The sequence below is a fragment of the Leopardus geoffroyi genome, chromosome C3 (assembly GCF_018350155.1).
Source record: "Leopardus geoffroyi isolate Oge1 chromosome C3, O.geoffroyi_Oge1_pat1.0, whole genome shotgun sequence".
NCBI lineage: Eukaryota > Metazoa > Chordata > Mammalia > Carnivora > Felidae > Leopardus > Leopardus geoffroyi.
Window position 1 is genome coordinate 6,259,031 of NC_059338.1, and position 14,112 is coordinate 6,273,142.

Below are 14,112 nucleotides of genomic sequence, written 5' to 3' on the forward strand. Positions count from 1 at the left end.
CCGCCCCCACCAGCACGCAGGGAGGAGACCATCCTGCTGCCTCGCTGCAGCCAGAGAGTGCCTGTAGGCAGGTGCCGCGCTCCCCTCTCCCTGGCAGCTGAGCGCAGCATTGCCCCACCCCCAGCTGGTGCTCCAGCACAGGAACACGCCCTCCTGCTGCAGTCCTGATGCCCACAGGCGGGCTCATCTTCCGGCTGCCTTTCTGAAGCCCGCGAGCATGCCATGCCCCGTATGCTCTCCACCTGCTTAGTTGAAGCCAGCAGGTAGGCACAGTCTACACGGTGCTGCCCTTGGTTGCCTGGCCCTAGTGCCAGGGAGGCTGCCGTTCCTGAGCTCCATGGGAAGGTAACAGTGGAGAATACAGTTCCTGGCAGGCCACCACCCCTAGAGCACTGCACAGACAGCAGTCTCCCTGGGGAAAAGGCCAGCTACCCTCGAGCTCCTGCCTGGGCAGTAGGCTTCAGGTTGCCCACACAGGGAGAGGCTGATAAGGTGCTCCCAGGGAGCGTAAGCCAGGGAGATACCTCTGTGTCCACTTCCCTGGCCTCATGACAGATCTATAAGACCTCCCAGAAAGGAGATTATTCGTTCATCTGGAGCCCCACTTGTTAAAACTGTTGCCCAGGTGACACCTCCAGATCTCCTGGTCTGGTGGCCAGCACAGGGATTACGACGGTCTCTTTGCATACCTTTTCTTTTTCTTTTTTTTTTTTTTTTTTTAAGGAGGTGGGGGCGCGCCTGAGTGGCTCAGTCGGTTGAGCATCCGACTTCAGCTCAGGTCATGATCTCACGGTCTGTGAGTTCGAGCCCCGCGTCGGGCTCTGTGCTGACAGCTCAGAGCCTGGAGCCTGTTTCAGATTCTGTGTCTCCCCCTCTCTCTGCCCCTCCCCCACTCACACTCTGTCTCAAAAATAAATAAAAACATTAAAAAAAAAAAAAAGGTGGGGGGGGGGAGGGCCAGAGAGAGAGAAAGAAAATCCTAAGCAGTCTTCGCCCTGACACAGGACTTGATCCCGCAATCAAGAGATCATGACCAGAACTGAAATCAAGAGTTGGACACTCAACTGACTGAGCCACATACTTTAAAAGCTCTTGGCCTGAGGGATTTCACTTTTAATTGCCTGAACTCGGTGTTAAATGAGATTCCTCCCCTGGGAACACTGACAGGTCTTGGCACACTCTCAACAACAGGGACACATCAAGAATAAATCAGGTGGTGTAGACCGTCCCAAAGGTTGAAGAGATAATCATGAACCAGGGCAAAGTTGAATGAGAAGCTTCATCACCTACAGAGGCCAATCCTTCAAGATTGAGAGAGAGCTGCTTTGTCTAATACATAGAAACACACGGGGAATCCAACAAAATGACACAGAAATATGTTCCAGATGAAAGAACAAGACAGAACCTCAGAAAAAGACTTTAACGATACAGAGGTTCAGAAATCTGATAAAGAATTTACAATTGTAGTCAATAAAGGTGATTGCCGAACTCAGAGGAAGAATGGATGAACACAGTGAGAACTTCATCAGAGAGAAAGAAAATATAAGAAAGGACCAAACAGAAGTCAGAGACCTGAAGAGAAAAATAACTGAGCTGAAATATGTTATAGGGGTTCAACAGCAGGCAGAGTAACACATTAAAAGGCTCAGTGAGCTGGAAGACAAGGCAGTGGAACTCATCTAGACTGAGAAGCCGAAAGAAAAAAGAATTCTTTTAAATGAAGGGACCTTAAGGGACCAAAAAGACATCAAGTAGAATTACATTCACATTATAGGGTTCCCAGAAGGAGAAGAAAGAGAGGGGCAAAAAATTCCTCTAACCTGTAGAGGGAAACAGACCTCCAGATCCAGGAATCCCAGAGAGTTCCAAGCAAGATGAACCCAAAGAGATCCACACCCAGACACGTTATAATTATAATTATAATTAAAATTTATAATTCAAATACTTAAAGACAGAATCTTAAAAGCAGCAAGGGAAAAATAAATTGTTACATACAAGGGCAACCCATTAAGGCTATCAGATTTTCGAGCAGAAACTTTACAGACCAGAAGAGACTGGCAGGATATATTCAAAGTGCTGGAAGGAAAAAACTTCCAACCACAAATACTCTACCCAGCAAGGTTATCATTCAGGATTGAAAGGAGAGATAAAGAGCTTTCCAGAGCTTTAACTAAAGCTAAACCTTTCCAGAGCTTTCATCACTACTAAACCAGCCTTTCAAGAAATGTTAAAGGGACTTCTTTAAGCTACAAAGAAATGGCAATGATTAATAACAAGAAAACCTGTGAAAGTAAAAATCTCACCAGAAAAACTAAATGTGTAGTAAAAATAGTGGATTCATTCACTTACAAAGCTAGTATGGAGGTTAAAACACAAAATTAGTAAAATCAGGGGTGCCCGGGTGGCTCAGTTGGTTGAGTGTCAGACTTTGATTCGGGTCATGATCTCGCAGTTTGTGGGTTCGGGCCCTGTGTGGGGCTCTGTGCTGACAGCTCAGAGCCTGGAGCCTGCTTCAGATTCCGTGTTAACCTCTCTGTCTGCCTCTCCCCTGCTCACGCTCTGTCTCGGTCTGTCTCTGCTGCTGTATTATGTTTATCCAGTACACCCAGAACACGCTCTAGGATAGATCACATATTAGGCCACAAAACAGATCAGTAAAAATTCAAGAAGGTTGAAATCCTTTCAAACATCTTTTCTGACCACAATAGTATGAAATTAGAAATCAGTTATAAGAAAACTAGAAAAACTGCCAGTACATGGAGATTAAACAACGCATTACTGAACAGCTGCTGGGTCATAGAAGAAGTCAAAAGGTGAAAATACTTAGAAACAATTGAAAACAAACACAAATACCACAAACTGTAAGATGAGCAAAAGTGAGGAGAGAAGTTCGTAACGATACAAGTTTACCTCAAGAAACAAGATACATCTCAAACAATTTAACTTTACATTTAAAGAAACTAGAAGAAGAACAAACAAAGCCCAAAGTTAGTACAAGGAAGAAGGTAAAGATCAGAGCCGAAATAGATGAGATAGGAGACTAAAAGGATAATGGGAAAGATACCTGAAACTAAGAGCTGGTTCTTTGAAAAGATAAACAAAATAGACAAACCTTTAGGTAGGCTCACCAGGAAAACAGAAGGCTCAAATACTGTCAGAAATGAAAGTTAAACTAATACCACAAAAATAAGAAGGATCGTAAGAGACTATTATGAACAATTATTTGCCAATAAATTGGACAGTCTAGGAGAAATGGATAAATTTATAGAAACACAATTTTCCAAGACTGACCCAAACATAAAGAAATAGAAAATCTGACTAGACCAATTATTAAGATTGAATCAGTAATCAAAAACTTCCAACCAAACAAAAGTCCGGGGCAGATGTCTTCCCTAGTGAATTCTACCAAACATTTGAAGATTTAATATCTATCCTTCTCAAACTCTTCCAAAAATTGAAGAGGAGGGAACGCTTTAAACTCATTTTACGAGGCCAGCATTACCCTGATGCCCAAGCGAGACAAGGACACTACAAGAAAATTATAAGACAACACCCCTGCTGAACACAGATGTAAAGATCTTGAACAAAATACTGGCAAACCCAATTCAGGAATACGTTAAAGTGATCATAGACTACAGTCAAGTGGGATTTATTCCAGGGATGCCAGTATGGTTCAACATGCACATTAATCAACATGATACACCACATTTATAAAATGAAAGATGAAAATCATATGATCGCCTCAAAAGATGCGGTAAAAAGCATTGGGCAAAATTAAACATCTGCTTATAAAAACTCTAAACAAAGTAGGCATAGAAAGAGCAGACTTCAACATAATAAAGGCCGTCCACAACAAACCTACAGCCAGCATCCTACTCAGTGGCGAAAAGCTGAAAGTTTTTTCTCAAAGACCAGGAACAGGACAAGGATGCCCACTGTCACCACTTTTATTCAAAATAGTATTGAAAGTCGTCACCACTGCAGTTGGGCAGGAAACAAAAGGCATATGCATTGAAAAGAAAGAAATAGAACTGTCACTATTGGCAGACGACATAATACTGGGCCTAGAAAACCCTCAAGATTCCACAAAAAAAGGACTAGAATTAACGAATTCAGTGAAGTTGTAGGATACACAATCAGTAAACAAAAATCTGTTGTGTTTCTATACGTGAATAACGAACTATCAGAGAAATCAAGAAAATAATCCCAATTACAGTTACATCAAGGAGAATAAACTACCTCCAAGGAGGTGGAAGACCTTGCACTGGAAACTGTAAGACGTTAATGAGAGAAATTGAAGAAGAAACAGACAGATGGGAAGATATTTCATACTTAGGGATTAGAAGAATTAACATTGTTAACTCTCCATACTAACCAAAGCAACCTACAAGTTTGGTGCCATTCCTATCAAAATGCCAATGGCATTTTTTCACAGAACTAGAACAAGTAATTCTACAATTTATGTGGAACCACAGGAGACCCCGAATACTCAAAGCAGTCTTGAGACAGTCCAAAGCCAGAGGTACCATGCTCCCTTATTTTTAACTGTACTGCAAAGCCATAGTAGCCAAAACAGTATGGTACTGGCACAAAAACACGTGGGTCTGTGGAACAGTATCAAGAGCCCAGATACGAACCCTCATATACGGTCCGTTAATTTTTGACAAAGGAAGCAAGAATATACAATGGGGAAAAGACAGTCTCTTCAGTAAATGGCGTTGGGCAAACTGGACAGCTACGTGCAGAAGAAGGAAACAGGACCATCATTTTATACCATATACAAAAATTAACTCAACGTGGATTAAAGACTTGAAGACCTGAAACCATAAAACTAGAAGAAAACGTTACCATAAGTGGTAAACTCCTTGACGTCACTCTCGGTGATGTTTTTTTGGATCTGACTCCAAAGGCAAGAGAAACAAAAGCAAAAATAAGCAAATGGGGGGGCGCCTGGATGGCTCAGTCAGTTAAGTGTCCGACTCTTGATCTCAGCTCGGGTCATGATCTCATGGTTCGTGGGTTCAGGCCACGTGTTGGGCTCCTCACAGACAGCACAGAGCCTGCTTGGGATTCTGTTTCTCCCTCTCTCTCGCTCTCTCAAAAAAAAAACTTTTTTTTAAAGACGTATATATATTTATACGTATGATGGAATAGTACTCAGCCATAGAACAAATGAAATCTTGCCTTTTGCAACAACACGGATGGACTTAGTGGATGTTATGCTAAGTTAAATAAACAGACCCAAAAAGACATAGTCCACTCATATGTGGAATCTGAAAAAATAAACGAAACCAAACCCAGACTCCTAGACAGAGAACAGACTGGTGATTGCCCGAGGGGGAGATGGGTTGGAGTGGGGAGCAAAACAGTAAAGGAATCAGGAAGTACAAACTTGTAGTTCTAAAACAAGTCGCGTGGCTTTCATGTACAGCATGGGGAATGTAGTCAGTAATATTGTGTTAGCTTTGGTGACACATGATAACTAGATGTACTGTGGTGGTGACTTTGCAATGTATATAAATATCAAATCACCAAGTTGTACACCTGAAACTAATATTTTATGTCCATTATACCTCAGTTTTGTTTTGTTTTTTTTTTTTAAGCTAAGCAAATTACTTAGTTGTCACCGCATAGTGGCAGGACTCCTAAAATTAAAGTGTCCAGAGCGACGGTCTTAAAGAATAGGTAAGGTTAGTCAGTGCCCACAGTTCTTCCTCTCTAGTAAAGTGGGAAAGAAGGAAATCAGCTCCAAGTGTAATAGAAGACATTTGCAATACTTGTAATGAGAAATCAGTCATCCATGGAGACTGTGTTAAAAATTACAGCAGGTAACCAACCAAGAGAAGTGGAGGGATGGAATCTTCCATTAGCTTTGAAATAGACTAACATCTGCTCAAGGAACTTAAAGTTGATAGGTTATTCGATCCAGTAGTTTTCAACTTTCGGGAAGTCATAGACCCCATCGAGAATGTGATTGGGGCCCTTCTCCAGAAAAATAAGCACACCGAAGTTTGCGTGCAATTTCAAGGAACGTATGGACTCCCTGAAGTCTGTACATTAGACCCTAATTTCAGACGCCCTGGATTAGCGCATTTCTGTAAATCCTAACCTGTGACACACTCCATGGCTCAGTGTTCCCAAACATAACAATGGAATCTGAAGATCAGATGTCAGACTCTGGATTTCCCTCCTCTAGATTAATAGTACTTGGCATACACAGTGTGAAAGTAAAACAAAAAAAGAAAAATTCTACTTTTAAATTCAATTCCTGGTCCTGGAGAAGCCCAGCGTGTAATTTCAAAAGTCACTGCTGGGCTGCGTATCATCTTCATAAACAGGTAGTAAGCTCAGCCCTTGCCCGATCCCCCTCCCAGCTCCGGATTCACAGGGGAAACGCTAACGGACACGCAGGTGTGAATTCCGCACTCACACACCTTCTAACTGCATTGCCGTGAATGTCCAGCTGGCCTTGAAAGACTGTCCACTTACAGTTCCCTCATCAGTTTTATGCCCAAGTTTCATTGACTTCAAGTTGGAAAGCGAGTACCCAGAATTACAAACCAGGAAACAATTTGGCTCTCTCCCTAAAATAAAGAGTTTTCATCCTCTTAGGAAGTAAGAGCATGTGTCTATATATTTTGAGCTCATGATGAGTTACCCAACACGTGTCAGGTAAGTGTGGCTCTGTGTGGTTTTCCTGTTCCCTCTGCAAATGGCCTCTAGTTTACCTGCAAGTCCTGTAGCACTCTCTCTAATCCCAAGTGGGAAATGCACTTGTCTCTTGTACCAGGAATCAAGAACTCTGGAATGGGAGTCCCTTCACGCGGGAGGGGAGCGATGGGGACCTCTGGGCAAGAGCATCACTGTCATGTCTACAGCTTGTCTTTCCTGTGCTTTATGCTGCTAAGGCAGACCTTTAAACTCGTAGCTGGGAATCTTAGCGAAATTAGAAACATGACTGATGAATGGGAGGCAAGTAGTCTCAGCCCAGGTCTCCTTGCCACCCACATGATAGGTTTGTTCTTTTGACAGTTACTCGTTCCCACTGTTGAAGGGGAAGGGAGTGCTTAAGCATTCTCGCCTCCACCCGCCACCGAAATCTTCCTGTGATGTCTGTGGACGGAAGCTCTGGTGTTAACTCGGCCACTGCTCCGAGACCTTACCGAACCGACGAAGGCGGTTTGGGAGCTGGAACCGAGGAGGACGGGCCATCTCAGCACCTAGCCCAGCCACAGCGCCGCTTGGTGACTGATGGAGTGCCTCTGTTCCCTTGAAAGCGTATTGACAGTTCACAGCCGTTAAAGCTTATTGATGTCTTTCTGGGATCGAAGCGGATGGCAGAATCACACACTCTGTTGAATATTGATTCCGTATGTGTATTCCTCCCGCAGAGAACGTGATCAATGGACAGGATTACGAAGTGATGATGCAGATTGACTGTCAGGTGATGGACACCAGGATTCTGCACATCAAGAGCTCGTCCGTTCCTCCTTATCTCCGGGATCAGCAGAGGAATCAGACCAACACCTTCTTTGGCTCCCCTCCTGCAGCCACGGAGGCAGCCCATGTCGTCAGCACCATCCCGGAGTCGTTACAGTAGTGACGTGGGGCTGCGTGGGAAAACAGTGGGACTCTGCCAGACCGCAGAGCAGGGAGAGATGCTCCTTCCTGCCTGCTTGGTGGCGAGCACAGAGCCGCCTCGCAGTGGGGTTCAAGGGAGTGGGAAAAGCTGTTTTTCACCATCTGCCCTTCCACTTGGAAAGCACTGAAATTCAGACTCGAGGGAGACGGCATTTCTCCAGTGGCAGCTGCCTCCCTGTCCTCCAGTGCTGCCTGGGGTGGACTGTTTCCTGTACTTTCTGAATTGCTGTCTCTTCTGTATTTCTGTTGTGTTTAAATAGTCATCTTTACAGTAAGATCCCCTTCCCTCCTCTGCCATTTCACTTCTTGATAAAGAGATTTTTATTTACAGCCGTGCAGCACGCCAAGTGTTTCCGCGGATGAGCGTTCCCGTTGACTTCATGCAAATCCGTTGCGGATATTGTGCTGATTGGAAAACAGATTTCAGAACCGGAACAGCCAAAAAAAACACCCCCCCCCCCCCCCCGCCAAAGAGGTCAAAACAATGTGGAGCTTTAGGCAAAAGGGGGGAGAAAAAGACTCCCCATTGGGGAAGGTTGGTCTTTAGCTGGGATTGTGGTTCAAACGTGACACTGAATGTGTTGGGCGCCACAGGGAGGGCAGCAGGTTGGAGAGGACAAAATGCGAGAGCGAGGTGGGCCGTGGGAGGAGGGGCAGCTCAGGTTTTGATGCGATTGTTGGAGTTTCAGATTAAGCCACAGCAACCATCTATGCTGAGGCCGCTGAGCGTTAGCATCTGAGCCTGTACGCTCTCATTACTAGCCTGGTGCGGGTTCCTCAGGGAGCCCGGGACAGATCCTTCACTTTTGCCGTGGATTCCCACCCACTACCCACCTTCTGCTGATAGCGACGTGAAGCAAACAGGTTTTCTTTTCTCCTGAGAACCGACAAGTACGTATTCCTTAAGACATGCAGACAGGCGAGCTTGCATTCCTGTTTGGCCAGTGCCTCCCATAACTCGGCAATAATTTTCAGCTTCTCCAGGGAAAAGACAGTGAAGGAATTCACTTCTTTGTCCTCCCATTATTAAAAAAAAAAAAAAAAAAAGAAGAAGAAGAAGAAGAAATAGCCCTACCACGTTCCTTTGTATCTTGTTGTACTTTGACTACTTTCCTTTTTCTCTCTGATGTTCTGCCTTCGGTTTCTCGACTGAGTCTTCCTTATTCTCGTCCTGCGAGACTTTGCAAACACTGCTTCTCACCCTAATCGCCCGGGCCGCCTCTTCCAGGGGACCGTGCAGCTGGGGCGTTGTCAGCCCGCACGGTCAGGCCTGGCTTCGAAATCTGAAGAATCGCTCAGGCTTCTGGCTCTGGACGGTGATGCCCCTCTGCCCGAGCTAGTTGGATGCTCTCCGAGGAAATCAGTTTAACTTGCGCGTGCAGTGTGGGGGAGAAGCGCCCTGCTGCCTGGGTACCCGGCCGTCTGGAGTTGGCCGTGATAACGAGCCTCGCTCTGCCCCACGCACAAGCCTCCCAGAGTCCGGGGCCATATCCCGGCAGGGACTGTCTTCCTGGGATGCTCCAGTTGGAACGGGCGCCAGGACGAGAGGGCCGTGCCAACGAGACCCGCAGGTCACAGGACCGTCTTCTCTTGGAGTCTCTTCTCCGTCCCCGTGCCTTCCGTCCGTCGCGCAGATCAGCTGAGAAAGCAGCGGTGGCCACGGCCAGTGGGAAGGTGACCTCGTTCCCCAGCCCCCGGCCTGCCGGAGCTGCCCATAAGGGTGGCCTGCGCGTGCACCTCCCCGTCTGTCCCAGCTCTCCCTACCCGGCCGCCGGCAGGTGGCGGTCATGCCGTCGCGCCCCCCCCCCCCCAAGGCCTCTCCTCCAGATGGACGTGCGGGAGGGACAGCAAGGAGTCATGACCTTCAGTGGCAGCCTGGGAGCCCCCCCCCCCCCACTCCCCCTGCTGACCCTCCAGCTCCTCGTGGTTTCCTGGCCTTGACTTGGTGTTTGGAGATGAGGGAGCGGGCTTCTCAGGGTGCGGTTTCAGGAAGCCAGCGAATGGCCGCTGACAATTGCAAAGAAGTATTCCACCGTCTGAGTTTCCATCAAAGCCACTACTACTCCCTGGGCCCCACAGTGCTTTTGATCTAACACGTGTAAGGCTCCCGCCAGTGAAGGCTGTCGGGAAATAGCAAGCGGCTACACCTGATTCATTAATACAGCAAGCTGGTGTTTTGGTTTGGTGTGCTGGTGAAATCGCCTTTGGGGGGGTTGCAGCCAGGAGTTCTGCCCCCAGGATATATATGTGTACATATCATTTTAATTTATTAAGTTTTTAAGTGGGGTTTTGCAAGCTGGCAGGGACTTGGTTAAACTAGAGCGGGCAGTCCCCCCAGGAGGTACAGGACCCTGTCCCCCTGGGGCCGCCCCCGCTGCAGTCTTGGGAAGTGATGATGGGGACGGCCAGGAATGGTCCTTCACCTGGTGGCAAATCCCACGTTTTTAGGCTTTTAATGGAAGTAGGTGTTTCCCCGTGCGAACTACTGAGTCAGACGTAGGGGCTCCTTCCCCAGGGGGGGTGTTGAGCTCGCTCAGAACAGATACGCAGCTGCATTACAGTAGTAGGTGTAGACGGCCTCTTTCCAAAGTGAGGATTTGTACAAGGATCATCTCGAATCCAGTGTTTGCCAGGCTTGTAGTTGAGAAGCTTTACGTTAGATTATTGAGTGTCAGGGTTTGTCTTTTCACAAGTAAAAACCAAAAAAATCTAACAAAACTAACTTTTTTCTAAATGACTGCAGCCTCCCAACACCAAGTTGGCACGGCTTTGCCTTTTCTTGTTAGCAAGGAGTAGACACGGAGGTATTTGAAAGCAGCACTGTTCTGTGAGTCATTCTTGAATGTTCTAAATAAACATTACTTAGAAACAGACAAGCAACTTGGGATTCAAACTGATTTTTCTATCATTTTTAAAGAGACACTGTCCCGACTAAACCTTCCTGGCTGGACCCTTCCTGCCGGGCAGGAGCCCGGTCGTCACAGCAGTGACCCCGACAAGACAGCCGTTGCTGTGGCATTGGGGGTCCTGGACACTGGACGGCTGCCCAGCTCCTGCAACCTTTGCACTACTTTCTGGCTCCTGCCATTTTCCTAAAGCTCAGGTTGTGAAACTTGGCAGAAAAATAGCACAGGGAAAAACCCGTATTTGACTTCGCGACACCGAAAAGTTTCACAGCAACTCCCACGTCAACTACCTACGAGGAGTGACCCCTTTTTTACTGACGAGCCAGAGTAAGACCCCCGTCCCCTGCAGTCCGACCTCCCGCAAGCTGTCCACCCAGGAACGCCCTCTCTCCACGGCGCACCAATGGGCCGACTCCGGGCTACTGCAGCAGATCCGCGGGAACCGAAGCTCCAATGGAGCCTTTTATACTAGCCGCTGATTTATACGAACTAACCTCTCAAGTACGACTGCCGATGCCAGAATCGAGAGATGCTTATTACCACCTGTGCACCCCACGCTCTTAACCAGAATGTTAGTTTTGCCCATCCTGAGTCATTCTAATCTACAGAAAGTAGGATCTTTGCTGCTAATATGAACACTAATTACGTACGTTAAAAAACAAGAATAAAGCCTAAAGAAAGGAAATGTGAGAAATTTTCGTTTCTACCCCTAGTAACATTTGGGGAGGGGGGCAGTTTCTGTGTCCCCCCCCCCCCACGCCCACTCCTAGGGGTTATGGTCAACTTTTTATTTTCTAGGAAAACAGGATGCTGGACTGTGCAGAAGGATGTTGCTGGAGTCCAGACGGAAATATGCACATAACAGAAATGCCGTGTTCTGTTCCCCCCAAACAGAAATCGGAACGTATCCTGTTAACTTCTATTTTTAGTGACTAAGCTGAAAACAAAGTCTATTTTAGATAAGTCTCGAACTTTGAGCAGTTTGTTCTAAATAGCTGTGTTACCTGTCGGGTTATCTGTCAGAATAATCTGTATAAAAAGAAGGACAGAGGCATCTTGATCGGGAAATTTGGTCCTGTGTGTGGATCGTGTCGTGGCTAGCCACTGGCGGATAACGGACACCAGTCTCGACGTAACGGTTTGCTCACTTTAAGCATTAAAGGTGCAGCACATTAAAAGCCTCCATTATATTAGTTTGGGGAACCAAGGAGTAAATAAATCCTGGTCTTTCATTTGCCAAGGTCAACAAACAGCACACTGTGTTGCTTCTTGTGCCCAGTGCAGCTGGTGACCGTTAATTAAACCCGGAGGCTTGAGACGGCCCCACATGGGAACCCCAGAGAGATGAGCAGGCTGACTTTCACAGTGAATGCAGATTGGACCATTCCCCTCACCCTCGGCCCTAAATGCCAGGCCAGCCGCCTGGATAAGAGATGAGGGGGACATAGAAGGTGGGTGAAAACCGCCACGTACATCTGGCCTTAAGACACCAATTACTTAGTTCTCGTCACGTTGGCAAGTGTGGTGGGGCTGAGACCCGTGGTGCTTCACCCGAGCAGCCGTTAGGGCCCGAGGAGAGAGCGTTCACCAAGCCACATCAGCGGGTTTTCCTTCCAAGATCGTGTCCACGCTGAACAAAGAACAGGTTAAAAGACGAGGAACGGGCTATCATTCTCTCCAACGATAGTTACGTCGGTTCATGATGCGTACATGACACCAGATTTATGTGCTTTTAAGCAAGTCTTTATAAGGCCATGCTTGTTCTCTAAGATTCAAATAAAGGACTTTTAAACCTGCCTTATTTTGTTCTGTTATAGACCAAGAAACAAGACCCCAAATGAATCTTCAGTGTTAAGTGATTAGTTATGAGAAGGGAAACCCAAAGGGTTCCGTGGCCTGTTACTGTTTACGTGGAAACAACAACAGAACGCTTTTCCACTCCCCCCCCCCCCCAGCCTGGTTAAGTAAAAGTTTCCTTTATTGTGTCCAAATATTTCAACTACAATCTTACTAAGGAAAAAAACTCGCCCAAGAACTCACACTTTGTCCTACATCAACAAACTGGGTCACTCAATCCCATCAAAGGCCTCTTCCCGGTTTGGAGTGACAAGTGTCCCCGTGCATGGAGACAGTCGCTGAAAAGCGACGGCAGCGGGTCCATCCGGGGGTCGTTAGCGCAGGCGCTCACTGAGCGCTCGGCATATGCTTCAGACGACACCCGAGGCTCGTCAGTCCTGCTGTCCTGTTTCGGTCCTCCCAACAACCCGGTCCCGATCGCGGCCACGTGACTAGGAAGCAGTGCAGCCAGTATTTGGACCCAGGCAGTCTGCTCCAGCGCATGGATTCTCGGCCACCGAATCGTTTCACCTCCGGAGACACAGGTCCCATATAGGTCCTGCCCTGCAAGGCTCACAGTTGGCCTGTGAGGCCAGAGACGGAAACGCACAGAGGAACGTCAGGGTTCTCCTAGGGGCAAAACTCTGTGTGGTTCCAAAGACAATTGGAACAGACTTCTTGGGCAAGTGAGACCCAAGGCCCCTTTTCCGCCGAGAAAGCAGACCCTGGAGGACGGGCTGAGCGGCAGAAAAGAGGGATCGAGCCACACGGCGCGGTGTCTGGGTGCTGGAGCTCCGGAAGAGGAGTCATGAGAGGGCTCCCTGGTGGCGGGAAGTCAAGAGGACTTTTACAAACCGTAGCACTAAAATGTAAACGCTCTTGGGGGCACCGGGGTGGCTCGGTCGGTAGAGCGTCCAACTTTGACTCGGCTCGTGATCTCATGGTTCGTGAGTTCAAGCCCCGCCTCAGGCTGCTGTCAGTGCAGAGCCTGCTTTGGATCCTCTGTCTCTCTATCTCTCTCTCAAAAATTAATAAACGTTCGGGGCGCCTGGGTGGCGCAGTTGGTTAAGCGTCCGACTTCAGCCAGGTCACGATCTCGCGGTCCGTGAGTTCGATCCCCGCGTCAGGCTCTGGGCTGATGGCTCAGAGCCTGGAGCCTGCTTCCGATTCTGTGTCTCCCTCTCTCTCTGCCCCTCCCCCGTTCATGCTCTGTCTCTCTCTGTCCCCAAAAAAATAAATAAACGTTGAAAAAAAATTTTTTTTAAATTAATAAACGTTAAAGATAATTAATTCATTAACTAACGTAAATGCTTTTTCTGCCCGAGCCTTCAGTAAAGCCTGCTGCGCGCACGGCACCGTGTCTGTGGTTCGGCAAGTGATGTCGCGGAGGGTGCGGCGTGGGGCGACCAGTGACAAGTGTGTACGCGGCACAGCAGAGAATCCAAAATCGAGGAGCCCGTGAAGCCCCGGGGGTGAACAGGGAACCAGAACTTTGCCACCAAATCCTTACGGGATTGTCCCCTGGGACCTCCCACTGTATGTGGGATTCGGGTTCCGGCCAAGTTTTGGATCTCGGAGGATAACCACGTGGCCACTCGCCCTGTTAGCCACAAAGGATGCGGCCGGCGACGAAGAAGAGAGGAAGAAACCGAGCCACGTGGCACGGGCAACGAGGGCGTTGAGGCGGGTTCAGGAAAGAGGGACGACAGCTGAGAGCCTGTGACCTCCA

The 14,112-nt window shown here is 47.7% G+C and overlaps 1 protein-coding gene across 2 annotated transcripts in view; it reads left to right on the plus strand.

The window, feature by feature from the left end:
* The window catches only part of ATF6 (activating transcription factor 6), a 202,722-nt gene extending 190,378 nt beyond the window's left edge, over nucleotides 1-12,344 (plus strand). For both annotated transcript variants that reach the window (XM_045456584.1, XM_045456583.1), the window contains exon 16: nucleotides 7,392-12,344. In XM_045456584.1, the coding sequence (XP_045312540.1) occupies nucleotides 7,392-7,600 (209 nt within the window). In that variant the 3' untranslated portion in view covers nucleotides 7,601-12,344. The remainder of the gene's footprint in view (nucleotides 1-7,391) is intronic.
* The last annotated feature ends 1,768 nt before the right edge of the window (nucleotides 12,345-14,112 follow it).